This window comes from Peromyscus eremicus, chromosome 2 (assembly GCF_949786415.1).
Source record: "Peromyscus eremicus chromosome 2, PerEre_H2_v1, whole genome shotgun sequence".
NCBI lineage: Eukaryota > Metazoa > Chordata > Mammalia > Rodentia > Cricetidae > Peromyscus > Peromyscus eremicus.
In genome coordinates, this window is record NC_081417.1 from 132,992,505 (window position 1) to 133,016,473 (window position 23,969).

General features: G+C 39.0%; 1 protein-coding gene across 1 annotated transcript in view; it reads left to right on the top strand.

Moving 5' to 3' along the window:
* Scmh1 (Scm polycomb group protein homolog 1) overlaps positions 1–23,969 on the top strand; it is a 92,370-nt gene that overhangs the window by 11,669 nt on the left and 56,732 nt on the right. Inside the window, exons 4-5 of the mRNA XM_059254883.1 lie at positions 14,262–14,350; positions 19,738–19,981. Coding sequence (XP_059110866.1) covers positions 14,262–14,350; positions 19,738–19,981 — 333 coding nt within the window. The remainder of the gene's footprint in view (positions 1–14,261; positions 14,351–19,737; positions 19,982–23,969) is intronic.

Genomic DNA, 23,969 nt, shown 5'->3' on the forward strand with positions numbered 1-23,969 from the left:
CTTCTCATCTTTCTCTTTCTTTGTCTTATCTCCTTCCCTATCTTACCCCCTTCTACATTTATCCCTCTTCATCTTTCCTTCTCCTCTGTCGTCTCTCATCTTGAATTTCTTTAAATAAAGTTGGTTGGTATGTATGCTAAGCCTCTTAGTGTATGGGATTTCCTTCCCTCCTTTTTTCCTTGAAACTTACTTGTTACAAACCCCACGTCTTTAAATTTTCTCATAATTATATTTTGCTGATTATATCTATTAGTATCATTTAACGTTTTTCTCCATTCCTGTTTCCTAGATATCAGTAGTTAGACCTAGAGGTTTGATCAGACTCAGATTTGGGTTTAGGGGCGGCGGGTTGTTGTTGTTTTTCACACACATATCTCACAGATGACAGGCTCTTGGTTGTTCCTTGTTTTATAACCTAGTAGAGTCTCTCAAGCTTGCAGCTCCAAAACCTTCCTCAACTTGGCTTGAGATACATACTATCTGACACATTAGGAAAACCTGCTCAGCCCTGGTCTTGGGCCATGACCAGCAATGTGTACTGGGTGTGAAAGACCAGAATGTCAGTAGGAATGCAGACAGTAAAAGCTATGCTTACAAGGTTTCAGAAGGGAACAGGTACTCTGTTGGGAATGGACTAGAAGCCACTTATAAAATTCTTTTTAAAGTTTTATGTGTGTGGATGTTTTTCCCATGCATATGTGTGTGTGTGTGTGTGTGTGTGTGTGTGTGTGTGTGTGTGTGTGTGTGTGTTTATGTGTGTGTGGTGCCTGCAGATGCCAAAAAGGGGTACTGTATTCCCAGGAACTGGAGTTACAGATGGTTGCAAGCCTCCATGTGGGTGCTGAAAATGGAACCCAGGTCTTCTACGAGAGCAGCAAATGCTCTTAGCCACTGAGTCATCTCTAGCAGCTCCCAAGGGTACTTTCTCACAAGAATCTTGTAACTTATATTTGGCATGTCAGCTTGTGGTTCTGTTTTAGGAGTTTCTGGAACTTTTAGGAGATGGGCCTAGTTGGAAGAAGTTGGTCACTGGGGTAGGAGAGGCAGGCCTTGTGTGTTAGCCCAGTCCCAAGTCCTGCCCGAGCTCTCTGCTCCCCGACCACCAGTGGATGTCCCATCTGTCTCGTCCTTCCACTGCTTTAGCTGTGAGCCGTTCCAGCTGCCGTAGCTTCTTCACAGCGACAGGCTGTGCTCTCTCAAATCATGACCCCCATCTCCCCTTAAGTTGTATTTTTCAGGCATTTTTATCAAAATGGTGATGAAAAGTAACTGATAGCAGTCCTTTTAGTGAGAAATGATATTTAGAAACCATAATCTGAGCACTAGAAAGCCAAAATTTTGGGTAGGTAGGTAATTGTTTTAGGACTTGGTGGTATAGAGAGGCAGAACCTGCCTTTTTTCTGTTTTAGATAACATCAAATTCATATTGCTATATCCTGCTTAAATTCAGGACAGTGGCCTGTTTGTCTACTTTGTCTCTGTCATCTTACATCTGTATCTTTCTACCCTAGTATAAGTGAAGTAATTTTGTATGCTTTATTCCACAGTGCACATGCAACAGGCTCAGACTCTTAGCCAACTGTCACCATTGTGATGATGGATACTGTTTTAGTTCTTTGCATTTTTTCTTAACTCTTAAGGCAAATAGAGACAGTAAGTTTATTTGGATTAATTTCTTTCTGCATGGCTCTGTCACTGATTAGGAATTAAGGTGGAATTGCTTTTTAATTAATTTGATTTACAAATATGTAAATATATGCATTTTAAAGTAAAGTTTATGCAAAATATATTCATAAAAATTCTTTTTAGTGTAGTTTTTCCTTTTTGAATAGGTAACCACTTTCCTTAAATTTATTGCTTATTTTTCATTCAAAAAATTATAGCCACAGACTTGGGGTGTACTTCAGAGACAGATGACTTGCCTAGCATACACAAGATCCTGGATTTAGTACCTAACATTTAAAAAGTAATATAAAAGCAAACAAAATATTTAGGTAAATGTATGTGTATGCACATATATGTATATATAATTGTTACATATTAATATGCATGTATTTGTGCCCGAAGCTTAATTATTATTAATAACTATATCAGAGAATTAAGAGTAGTGAGAGTATAAATATATATATGTGTGTGTGTGTGTGTGTATATATATACATATATACACACATATTTACATATGTGTATATACATGTGTACCTATAAAGTAGCATACGTTGCATACTTGTCTTCGCTTGGTCTTTTTCGTTTATTGGTATGTCCTAAAGATGACTTCATAGTGAAATACAATTATTCCTATTGTTTCTTCCAGTTGCACAGTGCTATATTATTGTGCTACTTTTGAATAGCAGTTTAGAAGCATCTTGCTGAAGATATAGCTCAGCTGGTAGAATGCTTGCCTTCCATGCATGAGTCTATGGGTTCAATCATCAGTACTTAAAAAAAAACAGCAATAACAAAAGGAAATTATTGTATGGACTGGGAATATAACTCAGTGGTAGGCAACATCACACTTGCCTACCATATGTGAAGCCCTAGGTTCAATTCACAGCACAACAAAAAAGAAGAAGAAAACATTTAGTACCAGGAATGTAGCTCTGTTGGTAGAGAGGTTACCTAGCATGTGTAAGACTGAAAATCTTGTGTTCAACCCCAAGCACTCAATTCACTAGGTGTGGTGGTTCATGTTTATAATCCTAGCACTCAGGAGATGGAGGGAAGAGGGCCAGAAGTTCAAGACCAGCCTGGGGCTCATGAAGTCATGTCTCAAAACAATAGAATAGAGGCATCTTTAGAGATTATTAAAACTATTAAACTCTTGGTGATAATAATCACTACCTAAATAAAAATCATTTAAAAAATTCTCTATAAACCTAAAGGTCAAAAAAGAAGACAAATCAAATCATTGGTAATTCATACTTAAATATAACTGAGTTAAGCATGCCACAAATTTCAACTAGATGTTATTGAGAATATGAAGCTCTGATGCCAGCAGATGCATACCAGAACAAAGAGTTTATGGATGCAGACATGGTATAAAAAGGAGGAGCGTACTGGAGATCTAACACAGCCTAGAAAGAAATAGACCCATACAGAGGAGGAGATATTCAAGACAAAGTTGAGGCCTAGGGGATTCAGGTATATGGTACTAACTCGTAAAGCAGGAAGATCTGAAATGATAGTATGAAGGACTAGAAAAAGTATAGGAATCTTGGAGAGAAAATTCACTGTTGGGGAGAGAAGACAGTGTTGAAAGAGGAGACAGGGAAGCAAAGAGCAGAATTTAAGTTTATGTAGAACCGAAGAGAATAAAAATCAAAAGACATTCCAGTCTCCTCATCCCATTCCAAAGAAGTCTGTCTTCAAAAGAAACTATATTCCATTATGGCAACTCGGAAACTAAGTTCCCTACCGAAGTAGAACCTCTGGACTTTGCTGGTCTAGGAAAAATAGACACTTTAAAATGATCAGTCAACACCCATGAAAAGAAAAAAAAATGAAGATAAAACTGCTTAAGTTACTGAAAACCTCGTTGCCAAAACCAATGACTAATCAGAAAGAAACTTGCACAACAACCCAACTTGAATGAAAAAGTAGTGACAGACAGATGGAGAAAATACCTTGACTTGTATGTAGTGAAAATCACACTAGAAATATACCATAGTCAAGAAGATGTGGAATGGGATTGTCCAAACTCAAGAAACATTGCAGAATCTAAAAATCCAGTTCAGACGGCTAATGAGATAACAGAGCCAAATGAAAATACTATGAAGGGTGTTGAGGAGAGAAGTAAAAACATCCAAGAGAATAAGATATGCTAGAAAGGATAAAAATCTATCAGAAAGGAAGTACTGAAACATAGAACATGATCCACAAAGATCCAATTTGTGCATGTGTGTTTGTTTGTCAAACAAAACAGAACAGAATAAACAAACTTATTTTAAAGTAAAGAAGAAAGAAATAAGTCTTTAAGGGGCCCACTTTTCACTTCCCAGAAATGGGAAGTGAAATTCAGATTGGTCAACTCTGAAACATTATTCTAGTAAAGCTGTTAAATTCTTTTAAAAAAGAAGAAAAGAAAAAGCCAAGTCTTTTACAAAGCCACTGAAGTCAAGGTTCCATCAGATTTCACAACAACAGAGTACAAGGGGAGATACGATACAGTGGACAGCATTTTCAAGAAACTCAAGAAGATGGGAGTAAGGATGTCTGTCTAGTCAAACTTACCTCAGATACTGAGATTATAATGAAACCATTTTCAGAATGCAGGAATTCAGAAAATGCTGTGATACCAAGCCCTGTCTGAGTGATGAGAGGGTTTTGTGCAGCCAAGAAACAGTCTAAGATGCATAGGATAAAAGAAGGGTGGAATTACATAGCCATTCACCATCTCACTCCGAGTCTAGTGATGAGAGAAACATCATATTAAGTTGAGCACAGAAAATTTAATATAATTGCTAACTGTATCAGAGAGTTAGAGTAATGAGGCATTTTCTTTTCTTTTTTTTTAATAGCTGTATTTTAATTTAATGAAGCTTCCAGACACATGAGTTCCAAGTACATAAAACATCTGTGATATACATCTTTGTACCCTTGTGATATATATATATATATACACATATGTATTTGTATATATATACATATATAAATGGTTGTGAAATACTATCAAATTACTTCAATTAATGTCATTCATGCCTACTTCAAGCACATATGAGTATCCCTCATTACTTTTCTTTTTTTTATTATTAAGAAATTTTCTATTCATTTTACATACCAACCACAGATCCCCTTCTCCCTCCTCCCGCCCCCCAGCCTTCCCACCAACCCACCTCCCATTCCCACCTCCTCCAAGGCAAGGAGTCAGCAGAGCCTGGTACTTTCAGTTGAGGCAGGTCCAAGCCCCTCCTCCCTGCACCAAGGCTGCGCAAGGTGTCCCACTGTGGGCATTGGGCTCCAAAAAACCAGCTCATGCAGCCAGGATGGATCCCGATCTCACTGCCTGGGAGGCCCCTAAACAGTTCAAACTAAACAACTGTCAATGAGGCATTTTCTTAAGATAAAAAAAAATAATAACCGTAAAGGGAAGCCACCCTCTTAGGGCAGTGCAGTACTCCAGAAAGAGTCCCTTTGTATTCTCAAGGCTGAAGTTTAGACCATACTGGAAAGAGTACAGCTTAGCTTTCTAGGTAATAGAAGTCACATGCTTCTCACTGGAAGAACTTGCTAGGAAATTGCCTTTTACAGTTCTGAGAAGTATGTTCAAGAAGAGTCTCTGAAGGACTGCTGCTGTGAAACTGCCTAGGTGATGATGGTTACTGAAGTGCTCTGATGCTGCTGTATGCCACCCACCGCAGGAATCCAGCATTAGAGAAGATAAAGGTGCTGTAGGAGCAAGCACTAGGACTAGGAAACAAATCCTTTCCTCCTGTATTGTGAGGAATTGCCAGCAGGAAGAAACTGAGGGTTATTGTTTAATAGGTTTCAATTTAGGAAGTTGAAAAAGTTCCCGAGATACATGGTGATGATGGCTGTGCAACAGTGGGAATCTACGGTTTAAAATGACTACCATGGTAGTCTTTATGTTGTGTGCATTTTTTCATAATAAAAATTACCAAGCATGTAGCTACCAGGGAACAGGTTAAGGATTTAGCTCAGTGGTAGGGCACTTGACCAGCAATCACATGGCCATGGGTTCAGTCTCCAGCAATTGTGACAGCATTCACAAGACCTGTGCAAGCTCAAGCCAGACAAAAATCTCAGCATGGAGAGGAAAGTGCATATGCAATCCCAAACCCTAGCTAAGGAACTGCTGGGAATTGATAGCTGCTGGAATAGGGAAAGTTGAGGCTCTTTAAAGAAATAGTAGACCACACTTCAATAGAAGGCTACACATCCAAGAATATATCGGCAGCACACAGACAAAAAGGGGATACAAAGTTGGGTGGGTAGAGAAGTGGGCAAGGAGTTGGAGAGGTATTGTGCACCCCAATAAAATGTATCTGGGGATCAGAGGATAGAGCCATCCACTAGATTAGACATTGAGGTCAGGCAGTGATGGTACACACCCTTAATCCTTTATCACTCGGGAGACAGAGATCCCTCTAGATCTCTGTGAGTTCAGGGCCACACTGGGAACAGAGCCAGGCATGGTGGCACATGCTTTTAATCCCAACATTTGAGGTCTTATGCCTTTGCTTGGGAAGTACACACACCTTTAATCCCAGGAAGTAACATGGCAGGGCAGAAACAGGTATATAAGGCATGAGGAAACAGGAACTCTCTTGAGGCTGAGGATTTTGTAGAGGTAAGAATGTGCCTGATTTGTTCTGTTTCTCTAATCTTTCAGCTTTCACCCCAATATCTGGCTCCGTTTTTTTTATTATTAATAAGATTTTTTAAGATTTGTGTTACAGAGAGGATGGATATGTTTAAAATACGTTGTATAGACTACTCAAAGAGTTAATACGAATTAGAAAAAGTTGAACTCCTACAAAATAAAAAGTCAGTTATAATTAAGAATCCACAAATTACACAGTTGGGACCTGCAAGATGACTTAGCAGGTGAACACATTTGCTGCAAAGTCTAATGTCTTGAGGCTGATCTCTAGGACCTCTGCAAAGGAAAGAATGTTTGTAAGTAAAGTTAAAACAGACTATAAAGCCTCTGGTTAAACCCATGTGCAACTGCTGCTTGGATAGGCTGAACTATAAAAGAATAGAAAGTCTAGTAGTAGTCTGCTTATAACTTGATACATGATAAAGTGTCTTAGTCTGCTCAGGCTACCAAATGAAAACATCATAGACCTCATGGCTCAAGATAGGAAGGTAGGGCAAGCCTCTTCAATTAAGTTGTCTCAGATGGCAACCTTTTCCTCAGAACTCCTGTTCTTATTGAACCCTTCTCCTACTAAATACTGTGTTTAATTCTAAAGAGGGTTTCTGGAACAGTAGTTCTAAAACTTGGATATCTGGTAAAATCACTAGGGAGCTTTAAATAAGTTCTCTCTCTAGGTCTTAAATGGCTTAAGTCAGAATTTGGGGGCAGTAGAAAACTGATATACCCTGTAAATCACCGCTGAAGAGTCCAGTGTTCAACACTGTGAATCACTGGTTTAGAGCAGGCTAGCCCCTGGGGAGGCACCTAGTCAGGAGTGTGAACAACTCAGCATAAACTGCTTGCTCAGCAACATTGGTTACCGTCTGATAAATGTGTGCTTTGCTGATTTGAAAGGAACCCTTTGTATGTTCTGTATCACTGTTCAATCTTTTTACTTGCTAGGTAGCTTTCAGGGTCAGTGGAGAGATTTTTTTCTTTTAAGATACACTTATTGTCTTTTGAACTTTATAGAAATTTGTAAAATTTTGTAGGAGAAATACAATCAAAATTTTAGAAGAGGCTTTTACCATGGTACCTTAAATGCTTATTTTATAAAGGTAATTTTTAAAAGTTTTCACTGACCTCTGCAGCAAGACTCTTGGCACTGATAATGCAAGAAAAGTTTGTACAGCCACATCTGTACCTTTGCCTGCATCAAGACCAGTCACAGCTCCTACCGCCAGTGAAATCTGAGTTGCAGGTACAACAGGGAAATGGTGGTAGTAGACTTGCTAGAACCAAGAGGAAGCCTGGAAGTCTTCTCAAATAAAAGCAGACGTATATTCTACTCCTCAGCACCTCTCTTCTAGTTCTATTTCTCCTTTCTTCCACTCTCAGAGTAAAAATTTGATAACCCCAAAGCAGGGTTGGAAGTAGTGCTTCAGGTCACTGTCCTTGGTGATAAATACAGAAACAGGGAAAGGAAAGGAAAGTCCATAGGACTTTCGTGAGTTAATGGCACACCTCTGTGTGCACATTCACATGCCAGGCTCTTCTGGGAGGAGAGCCTAGGCTAGGAGCCATGGAGTCATACTGATAGTCTTAGCTTCTAGTAACTCCCTAAAGCTTATCACAAAAGACAGTGGTAAATGGCAGAGTTGGGTGCATTCACCTGCAGTGAATGATGTTCTGTTTCGTGCCACTAGAGGGGGCAAATTACGATTGGCGTAGAGCTCTGTTGATCCACATGTAGATCCAACACTTGGTAGTTTACTGGACAGCTGGACTGTAGCTTATCCAGTGACTGCCAGGAACACCTGGAAACTCTTTAGAATGGCTTCTTCTTGAAAATTTTAAAACAATCCTAGCCAAGTGAGCACAGAGCACTTGCAGGCTGTGCCAGGACTGATTCAAGATTGTGTGGCCAATAGTAATTTGCTGTACCTTGACTTTAACCTCAAGTTTCAGTTGCTTCACCTGAAACATCATTAATAAGCTCTTGTGGGAATGTATGACTTTTGTGACAATTAAATGGAATAACATGGTGAACCATCCATTAATTTCTGACACTCACTTAACAAATGGAGGTTTTTTTCCTTTCAGTAAAATGCCTATCAATCTTATTCTAATTGAAAAAAATATACATTAAGGTTTATTGTCACTTGTTCTATTAGAATGTATTAGTTATACATAATACCGGATTTCATTCTGACACTTACACACATGCATATAATGTATTTTGATTCTATTCACCTCTTATTATCCTCTCTTGTGCTCTTTCCATTCCTACCAATCCTCTTTCTCTTCCCACCTAGTCCTCCTCCTATTTTAATGTCTTTAATTAGTTAATTTATTTATAGGTGACACAAATAGTCTCACTGGGTTGTGTAGAAGCATGTGTGTGGGATTATTTATAGGGGGATAAGTGGCTACACCACTAAAGGAAAACGTTTTTCCCTCACCGCAGCAACCATTAACTGCTTATACCTCATCAAAGAGGGGTAAAGCTTCATGAACCTCTTCCCATTATGTGGCAGGATAGTGACAGGCTCAATCTTGTGCCTGTATTGTGTAAATAGTCACAGCTGAGATCCTGAGTATACTGTTGATGCTGTGCTCAGAGGACAGTGTTCCACAACACTCTACCCTTTCCTCTGGCTCATTTTTCTCCTCCTCCTCCCCCTCTCCCTCCTTCTCCTCCTCCATCTTTTGAGACCAGGTTTCTCTGTGTAGCCCTGGCTGTCCTGGACCATACTTTGTAGACCAGGCTGGTCTCAAACTCAGAGATCTGCCTGCCTCTGTCTCCTGTGTGCTGGGATTAAAGGTGTGCAGCACCACCACTGCCAGGCTCTTTCTTTTTTTCTATTCCCTCTTCCACAATGTTCCCTGGCTTCCAATGGAGTAGTATAGAAGGATAAAAACATTAAGAGTGCTATATTAGACTTACTCTTTGTGAGCTCATTATACATCCAGCAGTTACTGAAGAAGGTAGTTGGACATGGGAATATGAAACTCAGGGCAGAGGTCTGGACTAAAGATAGATTGGCGGTCAGCACTTGACGGGAAAAGTATGGGGATGACTGTGGTACTTCCACAGTTAGAGGCTAAAGGTCCTTTATCTTGAAGCATCCCAGGCCATTGTTTAACTTGAGAATCTCAGATTGTTTTTATCTCACTTCTCTTCCCTCTTTCACCACTTTGTAAGCCCCAGTTCTTCTTACCAAGTTACATATGTGTACTGGCTAGTTTTTATGTCAGCTTGACACAAGCTAGAGTCATTTGGAAAGAGAGAACATCAATTGAGACAATGCTCCCACCAGACTGGCCTGTGGGCAAGCCTGTGGTGCATTTTGTTAATTGATGTTTGAATTGGGAGGGTCCATCTCACCATGGATGGTGCCACCTCTGGGCAAGTGGTCCTGGATGCCCAGGCAAGCAAGCTGAACAAGCCACAGGGTGCAGGTCAGTAAACAGCACTCCTCCTTGGCCTCTGCTTCAGTTCCTGCCTCTAGGTTTCTGCCTTGAGTTCCTGCCTAACTTCCTTTGATGATGGACTGTGACCTGAGAGTTGTAAGCTAGAATAAATCTTTTCGTCCCCAAGCTATTTTTGGTCATGGTGTTTTATCACAGTAATAGTAACCCTAACTAAGACAATGTCGTAGGACTGTGATGAAATCATTGAAGATATTAATGTGATGGCTGGTAATGGAGCCTCTGGAACACAAGGGAGCGGGGTTGGTATCCTGGCTTTACTGTTTACTACTTTACTAACCTTGGGTATTTTACCCAGTTTCTCTAAGCCTTAGTCTTCATCTTTAGTAATTAAAAATAATAGTCATAATTTATTTGCTACTATATGCCAGGCACTGTTTTATGTCCTTTTCATATATTAACTTAATACATAAAACAACCCATTGAGATGATTCCTATCTTTATCCCACTTTGTTAAGGAAACTGAAGCTTAAAGAGGTTTTTTACTTTGGGAAACATTATACACCTGGAAAACATCAGCTGGCCCTTAACTAGGCCATCTGGCTCCGGAAGCAGTGCCCATTTTCTAGTATCTGATTCAGACCTCTGTCTGGAATTAAAGAGTGAGTAACTCACGTAAAGTGCTTAGTAGTTCAGTGGAGCCTACACATGCATGTGTAATAAATACTAACTTTTGGAGATAGCCTAGTAGGTTAAGGAGAGAGATAAGACAGGGAGATCCATGGGGCTTCCTGAACAAACAGTACATCCAATTAGTGAGCTCCAGGTTCAAAAGTTCCTGAGTCAAAAAATAAGGTGGAGAAGTGATTCCAGCCTCCAAATGCACATGAAGCCTCCATGTTTACATGCACCTACACTCACACACACATAAACACACATTAAAATAAGTCCCAGGATTCCAGCATGACTACAAGAGCAGCTTGAGTGGCCATGAAGAGTTTCTTGCCTTCTCTTTACGTTAGCTTTGTCTTTTGCAATATGAAATCTTTGAGTAGTTCACCTCCAAGCTCCTTTTCAGTGTAAAACTCAGATCTATGCCTTCCAAGAATATTAAAATAAATTACCTATTCTCTTAAATTTGGATGGAGAAAGAGACCCACATCACCTTGGAGGACATGGACTAAGACTCTTTAGTATTGCCTTGCTAATAACCTGTGTATCTTGCCCTTCTGCTCCTAAAGATGCTTGTTAGGAGATAATAAACAAAGAACTGTAAGATTAGAGCTAAACCATCACATATTGAAATCTGTCCTCACCACACTAATGTGACATTAGACAACCTACCACTCTATCTCCATTTCATCTTCTATAAACCAGGTAATTGTGTCTTCTTCATGGTATCATTTCAAATGTTAAGTAAGAAATGGCATGTAAAGTGGATAATACACTCAGTACACATTGGCTGTTGTGCTGATGCCCTTATATGGTATATGGCTGAAAGGATTTTTTAGCTCCTCGAGTTCCAAATGAATTGGAAAACTCTCAGTGACCCTTTCTTTAAAAGTGAAGTTGAGTTACCTGACTGGACCCTTTAGTCATTAGAAACTGAGGGCATGACACCTGAATTTATTAATTGTGCAGGCATCTAATTGGGTATGCCTTCATGTTCTCTCTCTATCTTTTACACACACACACACACACACACACACACACACACACACACACCAGTCTCTTGAATTTCTTGAGGACTTTGATTTAAAAAACAAAACAAACAAACAAACTATGATCAAAAGCCTAGCTCAAGCCAGATTAGAGAAGGGAAAAAAGGAAGGAGGCAAGAATTATTTAGTCCTACAACCAAGAAGGTCAAGAAATGATCTGGTATTGTGTCTGTTTTGTTTTGTTTTGTTTTGTTTTGTTTTGTTTGTTTGTTTGGGTTTTTTTTTTTTTTTTTGGTTTTTCGAGACAGGGTTTCTCTGTGTAGCTTTGCGCCTTTCCTGGAACTCACTCTGTAGCCCAGATGGGCCTCGAACTCACAGAGATCCGCCTGGCTCTGCCTCCCGAGTGCTGGGATTAAAGGCGTGCGCCACCACCGCCCTCCTCTGGTATTGTGTCTTAACAGGTTGTTCTAAATGCTATAGTTCTTTCCATCCCAGGCCTACTTTGTTCTTATTTGGGTATGTTTCCATGCAGCAATGCTGAGTTTATACATATTCTTACAGCGATGACCCTTTTTTAGTATACTTGTAATGCTACAAGGTAATTGGCCCACAATTACACATACAATTTTTATCTAAAGGACTCTGATGCTCAAACATGACATTATTTTCCACCCTGTGGCCAGGTAGGTAGGGCAGCCTGATTAAGATCCCCACCAAACCATGTGGACTTAGAGTATTATTCTTGTTTTTTCAAAAGAGAAAAGAGGCTAAGCAAGCAAAAAAGTTAGAGATGGCAGTTTTAGATTAAGTGATAAAATGCTCACCTTGTTATTGCTATTTTTGATAGGGATGAGCTCTCCCAAGAACCTATTTCATCTTAGGAAGGTTGACTTAGCAGTGTCAGATGGGGACAGAAAATGTAAATCGTATGGAGGTATAGTACCTTCTTAACTTTCATTTTCTTTTCTCCTTCTCCTGAATTTAACTATAGTTTTTAGTGCCAATTCCAAAAGGTGATTTTTCATTTTTACTTGCATATTAATTTCAATGTAGTGGGTAAAGGTGAAGGCTAAGGTCTCAGGCTGCTTACTTGGATTGTGTCATTTGCACATTTGGAAACCTTCAATAATTTACTATTGCCTCCTTAAGTCTATACCTTGCCACGTGGCTCGTGGCTTACCAGTATCTTTACATCTTGCTTCTCCTGGTGGTGGCTGGCAGTGTCTCCTCATTTAGCCTTCCTGTTCCCAGAATTCTCTTCTCTGCTTGTCCCGCCTATACATTATAAGATAGTTCTCTGTTAATAATATAAGTTAGGACAAAAAGTGAATCAGGTACATTACTTACCAAAGTAGGATAGATAATGGAATATTTTCCCTGAGTTTGTCAAATACAAATGGGCTAGACATTGTTGAGGTATTTATTGCTTGTATATATTGTATATAGTTATTGTGCTTATTGTATATAGTTTTTCTTGTATTAGTTATAACTTTTTTCTTTTTTCTTTTTATTAGAATAAAAGGGGGAAGTGTGGTGATATTTTATTTGTGCTGAAATGTGATTTTATTTATATGTTAATAAATAAAGTTTGCCTGGAGATCAGAGGTCACATAGCGAGCCATAAACAGAAGTCAGGCGGTGGTAGCACATGCCCTTAATCCAATCACATGGCAGGCAGAGTCTCTGTGTGGTCAAGGACACAGCCAAGTGTGGTGACACGCACCCCTATTCCCAGTACCAACCATAGAGACCTGGAGGTCTGTATAGACAGGCAGTGACGAGGAAGTGATGTGGCTGGGCTTAGAGGCAATGAGAAGGCAGAACAGGAAGGCAATAAAGGCAGGTTAGACAGGAAGAAGCTCTCTGGGGAAGGACATCGAGGTGGTAAGCTAAGGCTAGCCGTGGCTATTCGCTATTTTTCTGATCTCTTGGGATATTACCCTTGTATTTGGCTCCGTGTTTCTTATTTACTAAGGCTGTGTAGAAATTCACCTACAGTTAGCTCCATATGGTCAGCATTGGCGTAGACTGTCCTCTGACTATGATGAGAAGGCCACGGTCGGGAGGCAGTTTCAAAACCATTTCAGGATAGGGAGTTGAAGCCAAATTGAAAGGAGGACTTGGAGATCAAATCAGAAGACCGAGTTTAATAATGATCTTAATTTTTACAACACACTAATTAAATGGTACATTCTCATTGACTTTGTGAATTTCAATGGACAATTACATTTTTAGGCTTCTTACTTTTTGGGAAAATGAATAATTTGGGATAGAACGATCTTCAGTCTCATCATTCATTTTTCTTAGTTATTTAAGAAGACAAGGAAGTAAAAAGGTATGTGTGCATGGTGTGACTGTCTTCAGAGAACCATGGGAAAATAGTGTGTTAATTTACAGTGATTGACTTACTTGTGGTAGACTTATAAACTGACTTAATCAACTTTTTTTTAAGAGACTGTTAAATCCAATTTTATAGTCTACTGTTTAGATCATTTCCAAGTATCTGTTCATCCTATCTTATATCTGTCTTGGATTTATTTAGGAAAGTGTTTGAGGAATTGTGCTAATATTTGTCGTGGAGTCAAAACATTGGTTTGGAGAACCTGCTGCACCACCTATTTGCTGAATTACCTAGGATCAATTTACATTCCCTCCAATGGGCCTCCTTTCCTTCATCTGTCTAATGAGCATTTCTCTTGTCCATTTTTTAAGCCCTTTTCTAGGGTCTAGGATCCTGTGACTGTCATAGCATAGATATGACAGGAGTAGCTGGATTCCAGAGGGAGAACTTGCTATCACCTTGCCCTTTGGGAACATTTTTTTTAACCTGTTCTCCATTATATTTACTGCAGGATTTCGGCTGAATGCCTCCTCTTGGCCCATGTTCCTTTTGAAGACACTAAATGGAGCAGAGATGGCTCCCACCAAGATTTTCCACAAGGTATACTGTCCCTCAGCTATCATGATCTGCAAGCTTCTTAAAATCAATTAGCCAGGCAGTGCAGCATTCAGGAAGCAGAGGCAGATATATCTCTGAGTTGGAGGTCAGCCTGGTCTATAGATGAAGTTCCAGGATAGCCAGGGCTACACGGAGAACCCCTGTCTTGAAAAACAAAAACCAAAAAAGAAAGGAAAAAAAAAAGTCAAATACTTCTATCAATTACTGAGCCTCTGCCACCTCTTTTATTTCTGTGGCCTGAAGCTGCTTCTCAGAAACTAGTTCAGTAGAAGATTTAAGTCTATGAAGCAGATGTTATCTTCAGAGAATTGTATTAGACTATAAGAATGAGACACGCCGCAGTGGTGACACACACCTTTAATCCCAGCACTCAGGAAGCAGAGGAAGGCGGATCTCTGTGAGTTCGAGGCCAGCCTGGGCTACAGAGTGAGTTCCAGGATAGGTTCCAAAGCTACACAGGGAAACCCTGACTCAAAAAACCAAGGGGGAAAAAAAGAATGAGATAGGATTTCTGGTTTGGGGATTCTAGCTGCCAATAACAAGCTAATCTAATAAGATCTTTTCTGACTTTATCTGCAGAATTAACTCTGTCTGCCTAACAGGGTTGTCAAGAAATTAAAATGTGTTTATTAGAACCTCAAAATATAGTACAAACCTAAAGGAGTAATTCTTACAGAGTTCTGTAGTCTGTGTTCTAAATAGGTAAAAATGTTATTTAATTATCTATAATATGTCTGTAGCCTTATACATATTATCACATTTAATACCCACATCTGGCTTATATCTACTAGGAATTATTCAACTCACTTAATCATTAAGGAAGCATACTTTTAAAGTTTTTAGTTGCATTTATTTATTTATTTATTTATTTATTTATTTATTTATTTATTTATTTATGTGTATGGGTGTTTTGCCTGTATTAATACATTTGTACCACATGCATGCCTAGTGCCTGTGAAGGCCAGAAGAGGGTGTCAGAGTCCCTGGAATAGGAGTTAAGGATGGTTGTGAACCACCATATGGGTGTGGGAGCCAAACTTGGGTCCTCTGCAAGAGTAGCCTGTGAGTGCTCTTACCTGCTGAGCCAGCTCTCCAGCCCCAAGAAAGCATGCTTCTGAGTAAGGAATTTGCTCACAGTCCCATAGCCAGTAAGGGACAGAACAGGGATGGGGAACCTGTGTTTATTTTTTCTGTGCCTCAAGAGGGGAGAATGTCAGCCTGCTGATAGTTAACTTCTCCAGTGGGGTGAGAGCTACTGTAAAAATGACTGAGTTAGGTTTGCCTGTGCTGCTAGTCAAATATAAATCATGAGAACATTCTGGTTTCCAAATATAATATATTGGGCTACTTGAAACCTCTTTCAATGAGAAATATCTTGAACTGTGAGGTGGGTATGTGGGGGAAGAGTCATTATACTCTCTTCCATGCTTTGTGGAGCTTACTAGAAAGTAAGAAAAACAACAGTGTTAAACATATGTGCTAAGTGCATAGCTGTCTTGGGGGGCTCTGCCAATCTTTATAGAATCTTGATAAAACACAAGATGATGTTTGGGCCCATCAAGGAAAAAAGTACATCTTAGAGCCTGGCTGCATCCTAAAATCATCCCTTAAATTTTTAGCCCTTTGGGCTGGAGAGATGGCTCAGCCATTAAAGGCTAGGCTCACAACCAAAAAAAAAAAAAAAATTTTAGCCCTTAGTGAAAAAGGTGATGACATTTCTAAGGAAGAGACTCTGGGAAGGAGTGGGGTGCAGCCATCTCTGATTAAATTGTCTTCTCCCTTGTGGTTGAAGTCTAGGGACTTCACATGATAGAGACATAACAAATATCACACACCCCAAGTACTTTTAGACAATACAAATATCAGTTACAGACTAGAACCTAAGTATTTGAAAATGCCTGAAGAACTATAAGAAATACAAAACAACATTTGTTTTTTAATTTCTATTTGCATACTTATTTTGTGAGGAGGAGTACATGCCATAGAATACATATATGGAGGTCAAAGGACAACTTACAGGAGTGGATTCTCTCCTCCACTCTTGGGTCCTGGGGTTGAAACTCGGGTTGCAGATAGGACTTGAGTTATCAGGCTTGTCAACAAGTGTCTTTAACCACTGAGCCATCTCACTGGCTCAGAACACCATTTTAAATGCCGCATTTTCAAAAGGACCAAATTGAATATCTGAAAATAAAACTGAGGAATTTTAAACCTTTAATACTAAAGATTAATAGCACATATGTACTGTAAAAAAATCCATCAAAATATATAATATATAAGGAGTTTACCCCTCAACTATAAAATGAGAAATAGAGAAATGGAAATACATACTAAGGAGAAAAAACAAGGAAAATATAAAGAGACTTCATACATGGAGATCATGAAACTCAAGAAGACTAATTAAAAAGAGTAAAAAGGGAGAGTATTTGAAAAGATCCTAAGTTTTCCAGCATATATAATCAAAGCAAATATACATTATAAGAATAAAGCAACGTAACTGTAGGAAACTAAGGTCAAAACAGAAGATCTGCAAGTAATCAGCAGGATGCCTTCCTAAGGGTTACATTAGCTGCAGCACATTTCTCCACAGCAGCAGTTCAAGCAAAAGGCATTAGACTGTGTTTCAAAGTACTAAGTCATCTACCGTGGAGGTGACATCCAACTATACTGCCATTTCAGAATGGAGGTGAAAATCAGACTATCAAACAAGCCAGTGCAGGTAGAGCCTAGCATAGCCGTTGAGTGTGTTTCAGAAAGAAAGCAATTGAACCAAAAAGTAAGAATGAGATGAAGGAAGAATTGGTGAGGAAATGGATTTGTTAAAATGTAGATAACTATATATTCTATAATAACAAAGTTGTTAATCAGGAGTAAAAGCAATGTAGGAATTAATTACTTATATCAGTATAACCCAGGAGTAGTTTAAAACAGTCTAAAGTTCTTCCATTATCTAGGACTATAAATAAAGATGGTTTACATTTTGTTATCTATACAGTTAAATTCTTAACAGAATCCACAAAATAACTTCTGAGTCAGTAAAGGAGAAAAGAGGGAGAAATTTTAATAAAAATGTTTAAGGTACTAAGTTATAATCTTAAGAGATTCACCAAACAGCTATAAATAGAATGTTTAACTTCTCAGTAAGTGCAGGGAAAATAAGGGAAATTTAGTTAATTTTAAAACATAAAAGAACCTTAAAATAAATAGAAACATAGACAGTAAGGTATCTGTAATAAATATAGCCAGGTGGTGGTGGTACACGCCTTTAATCCCAGCACTCGGGAGGCAGAGGCAGGCAGATCTCTGTGAGTTCGAGGCCAGCCTGGTCTACAGAGTGAGATCCAGGACAACCCCGGCTACACAGAGAAACCCTGTCTCGAAAAACAAAAAAGAATAAATAGACAGACAGACAAACAGGCAAACAAACAAACAAACAAATAAATATAGATGGACTTAGTGGCACCTGCTTGTATGCAGTTCAAGTTTTCAGGAGGCTGAAATGGGAAAATCACTTAAGCCCAGGCATTTGGGTCAAATTTGGGAAACATATGAAGACCTCCTCTCAAAAAATAAATAAGTAAATAAATATTATGATACCCTGGTTATCATGAGAATTTTTTTAATTGCAACATACCATTTGTAACAGATACTACTTAAATGTAATAACATAAAAATATTGATAGTAGCTACCAGACAGGTGGCACATGCCTTTAATTCTAGCTCTTGGGAGGCAGAGGCAGGTGAATCTCTATGCATTCAAAGACAGCCTAATCTATATAGCAAGCTCCAGGCAAGCCATGAATACATAGTAAAATCCTATATTAAGTACACACACACACAGAGAGAGAGAGAGAGAACATAAAAGATAGTACCAGACAAACTTTATCAAGATAAAATTGATATAAAGTATACTTAATTCAGACAGATGTTAATACCTAAAAGCATTAAAAGAAGTCACTAGGTGATGATTAAAAAGTACAGTTCACCAAGAAAACAAAACAGTCATAGTACATGTGCTTCATGAAAATAGCCTCAGAGTACATGAAGAAAGTGATAATCAGTGGAGGTGTGGGAATTCTTGCCCTAGGAAGATGTAAGTACTGTCTAGCCTCTCCTTATAAGGCCCAATGACAAAGCAAAGTTCATCCTAGGAATTCAGTGAGTTAAGTGGGCATACTTCCAGAGCACAGTGAAGGGTTGCTTACAGGAACGGAAGTGACCTCACAGCAGCTGCACTGGAAAGTCTTCTTCATCCAGCATGGATGATGGCTTTCCCATAGCTACATAAGTAGGTAGAGCTTCTCTCTCCACATAACCTTCTCCAGCCTATACTCTAGTACCTCACTAGACCCTAAGACTGTGTGCAGTTATGGCAGAATTGCACACAAATGACTACAGGAGAGAGCAGCCAGATCTCTGGATTTGACCCTTCCTCTGTCCTCCTTCTCTGAGGGAACATCACCAGGCTGCTAGTGCTGGTCTGTTGGAAGCAGACGCAGCTGCTCTGAAGGTGGCAGCTGTTTTGCTCAGAGGGCCTCATTCTACAACACACAACAAAACTGGAAAACCTGCACTCAGTAGGAAATATTTCCATGTGTATCTCTCAGTTATTGATAAATAAGGCAGACAGAAGTTAATATATCAGTATCATTGATCAACTTTTAAAGCATCATTTATTCCTACTTTATAGAAATTAATAGTTTGATAATAATTTTTAAAATACCATTCATGGATAAAATGGAATATTAATATGCCAAGGAAAATGTTTAGTAAAAAAGCATGAGGAACTGGCAAGGTTGCTCAATGGGTAAAGGTGCTCACTGACAAGCCTCACAACCCTAGTCTTATGCCTGGGACCCACAAAGTAGAAAAAGACGACTCCCATAAGTTGTATTTTAACTACATATGTGCCATAGCACATTACACCCCACATATATCCACATACAAAATAAATAAATGTAACAAAAAATTTAAAGCATGATATATTTATAAAGTAGATTTAAATTTTTTTAAACAGGAATAATCTATATTGAAGTTTTAAATGGAAAAGGCTATCATATTCATAGGTAAGATTTAATGTTATCAGTAATAAAAGTTATTTTTTCCCAAATCAATCTATAAATGCATTGCAGTTGAGATCCAAATAAGGTTTTTCTATCTAATTTTAAAAGCTGGTTAATTCATTTAAAAGATGGAGAAAAAACAACCCAAAATAATGCTGAAGAATGACAAAGTAGAGGGACACTTCCAACCAGGTATCCATTTACTAGGAGAAAAGAGTAGAGTGACAGTTAATTTATTTGAAGTTTGATCTGTGTAGCTACCTCACAAATTAAAGGTAGGTCTGAATATTTCTGTTTGTCATCTAGGAGCCGCCATCACCCTCCCACAACTTCTTCAGAATGGGAATGAAGTTAGAAGCTGTAGACAGGAAGAACCCTCATTTCATTTGTCCAGCCACTATTGGAGAAGTTCGTGGCTCAGAGGTCCTTGTCACTTTTGATGGGTGGCGAGGGGCATTTGACTACTGGTGCCGCTTTGACTCCCGGGACATCTTTCCTGTGGGCTGGTGTTCTTTGACTGGAGATAATCTGCAGCCACCTGGCACCAAAGGTAAAGAACCCTGCAGTCCCCTGAAACCAGAACTCAGACAATGAGGGAAACCTCTCAGGTCTGTTGTGGTCAATGTGTCTTTACTAGCATACTTCACTCTAGGCAGGGGAAGAGTGAGGGCTGGCTCCTTAGGGACAAACCAAGGGCTGCCAGAGAATAACCAGTAACAGTTCAGAAGTGAGGTCAAATGAAGCCAGACATGAAATTCGGGATAAAGTAAAACATTCTCTCTTCTAAATATCCCAACTTATTCTCAGGCAACTCCTACTTTTGCCCCAACCCATTTCAAAGTTTGGAAGTGTCATTCTCAGGACAAATGTCTCTCCCAAGCCTTGAGAGTTGTGTAATGAGCTGGGTAACACTATTGATGAACATTTCAGAAACACAACAACAGGGTGGACAAAGTAGAACCTTTGAAATAAAGCAATTGAGGATAGGCTCTAGCTCTGCCCTTCAATAACAGTTAATTCACCTCTGTAAACCTCAGTTCCCATTTATAAAAGAATACCTACTTCAAAAAGCTCTTGAGAGGAGTAAATGAAATCACATGGACAAAATGCACATGTCTTGAAAAATAGCAAGCTCTAAGACAATTTCTGTTGTATTTCTGTAGCTATTCTATAATACAGCTATATGCTGTATTATCATTACTATATTATACATTTTATACTAGACAGCTATTGTACTACATCACCATTATTATAGTACTATTACTATAAAATTAACCACTAGAAATGGGGGAGTATATATAGCATACCACAGTAGTGCCACAGACTAAATGAAACATAAATAATACTTCTAATGATGATAGTGGAGATCATCTACTAATCCTATAGGCGTGAGGAGAAAGACCGCATGGCCAAATTAATTAAAGCAAGCTTTTTTTTTTTTTTTAATTCCTGCACATGGGCTGTTTCTCCCTAAGGCAGAGTTCAAGAGATCAGCATTGGACCTTGGAAAGATAAGGGTTTTCATAGTTCAGGAGTAGGAGATTTGTCAGGCAAATAGGCAGGGTTACAGAAGCAGAACATAAACATACCAAGTTGGTCATAACAACCTCCTGAAATAAAGAGATGGTTGCAAGGTGGTCATAACAACTTTTTGAAAAAAAAAAAAAAGGTAGGGTTGCAAGTGGTTATAAACAACTTTCTGAATCAAAGGCATGGTTGCCATTTCCCTGGAACAGACAATACAGACCATTTTTAGTTAAGATTACAGGTGGGGCATAGCCCAATCCTTAAGAAGCAGAGATTTAGTCATAAACAGGAATGAGTTTAGTTTGTCTTTACTATAAGATGACTTTCAAGCCCAAGATGGAGGTAGGCTATTTTATCATATCCAAGAGAGATTTTGAGATAGTCTTAGCAGCAAAAATAATAACTCTATTCTCTTAAGTCTGAAGTTTACCAATGAATCTAAAAGAATGGAAAATTACCCTATTGTCTCAGAATTTCTTTTCTAAACATCTATAGAATGCATTCATTAATCAACTAAATATTTATTGAACGCCTAGCTATAAGCCAAGCTGAGGATTCAGCAGTGACACAAATGGACAGACTTCCCACTTTCATGGCACTTCTATCCTAGTGAGGCAGACATAAATATTTATAATAAATCGAGTAGTAAGGTCATTTCAGTGGTTACAGATATCACTAGTTCAGTGGTAGAATATGTGTCGTAGCATAAGTGAGGTCCTGGCTTCAATCTTCAACACATACAAAGAAGGTCATATTTTAAATGTATAGTTTGAAAAAGTTTTAACATAAATATATATCCATGGTACCATTACCATAATAAAAATAGTGACTATGTCTATCATCTCCCAAAGTTTCTTTGTGGAGCCCTCTCCACTTCTTTACTCAGAATTTTTTTTTCAGGAAAGTTTGTCTGTAAAGTTGTTATTTAAATTGAGACCTGGGGGATAAAAGGGAGCCATCTGGAGAAAGAGAGTACAGGCGTGCAGGCAGAACCACTGACACTGTGCTGCTAACATGCATGAGCAAAATGAAAATGTAAGAAGCATGTAGGCTTAGGGGAAGGTGGTATCACTAGGTGCTGTAGAGGCAGGCAACAGCCTAATCATGTGGGGCTTTATAAGCCAGAGTGGCAGTTTGGGACTTTGTTCTAAATTAATTGGAGAACAACATAGGGATGTCAATGTTTTCAAATTGTTGTTTAAAAATATGCTGTGTTGTATTCATAGCTACCTTGGGATACATGCACCCTGGTCACCAGTCAGACATGCCTACAGGGAGTGAAGACATTTGATTTATTGTTTGAAATCACTTTCTAGAATGTAAAAGAACACTTATAGCTCAGCTATAGAAAAGATAAATAACCCAATTTTAAAATAGGCAAGATGTCCATTAACAAATGGATAAAGATACACACACACACACACACACACACACGCACACGCACGCACGCACGGACGCACTATGGAATTTTATTTCTACATAATAAAAAATGAAATTGTATTTGTAAAAAAATGGATACAACTGGGACTTACCATGTTAAGCAAAATAAACCAGACTCAGAAAGACAAATACACATATTTTATATGTGGACTCTGTGTGTGTGTGTGTGTGTGTGTGTGTGTGTGTGTGTGTGTGTGTGTGTAGGTCAGAGGTTGAGGGGAAGGAATAAAGAGAAAGTGGCAATAATGTAATACATGCAACATGAAAACAGAAGGTGTAACTATCTGCAAGGGATAAGGAAACCAGCAAGAGGGAATGTGGGAGTGCTCTAGGAGAGGGGGGTAAATAAGAACAAAGTATAATTATACACAGGTGTGGAAATGCCATACTGAATGAAACCCATTACTGTGTATGCTAACTTATAAACAGGCAAATTATTTAGGTAGTTTTTTCTCCAGAGAATATATGCAAATGGTCAATAAGGCCTTGGAACATGCTCAGCATCATTGTCATTAGGGAAATGCTAATTAAATCACAGTGCGATGCCACTTCACACCCACTCATACAGCTGCAATCAAAACATGGATGGTGCTGAGTATTATAGAAGGTATAGAACAATTGGACCCCCCATACATTGTTGGTAAGGTGGTAAATGCTGCAAACACATTAGAAAACAGTTTGGAAGTTAAGATAGCTGGATGTAGTTGCTATATGGCCCAGAACTTCCACTCATAGGTATATATAACCCCAAAACCAGAAAGCACGTCCCTATAAAACAGGAGTGTTTTGGCCGCACTGTTTTGTTTCCCCCCGGAGCTGAGGACCGAACCCAGGGCCTTGTGCTTGCTAGGCAAGCGCTCTACCACTGAGCTAAATCCCCAACCCTAAGCCGCACTGTTTATTACAGCTCAAAAGTTGAAACAACCTTAATACTCACCAGGAACAGATAAATAAAATTCAGTATATCCACTTAGTAAGATATTATTTGGCAACAAAAACAGGAATGAATTGCCGATCGTGCTCTCGCACAGCTGTACTGTACAGCTGTGTTAAGTGAGATGAGGGTAGATTGGTTTCAGTTAGTGATGCTGAGGCAGAGGGGTCTTGGAGCAAGGTGAGAGGAAACAGGCTTCTTATCTCTTCTATATGCTGCAAGAAACATATGTCCCGGGTCAGGGTAAGAAATTTATTGCCATCCCCCTACTTGCCTGCAAGGCTCTGGGAAGCAGCAAGTGCCTTGGAACTGATAGTGGAATCATTTTAGTTTACTTAAAGCTAAAACCAGACAAGCTCTTTTCTCCAGGTTTTGTTCATGAGTAGATTGATTTCATATGTTCTTGCTTTGAAAGTTCTGTTCTGTTACTGGAAAATCTAGACCAGCCAGGCAGGCCACAGAGCCAAAATAGCTGGGAGGCTGTATCCAGCCACTACTAGCCACACATCCCCTTCTGACTGCATCCATGCTGATAAGAAGTATGACTCATTGTGTGGTTTATGCTTCCAGGGGAATAGGCTATCTGCTGTCTGCTCTTACGTGTCTTTCAGAAAGCCATAGACTTTCAATGACAAAT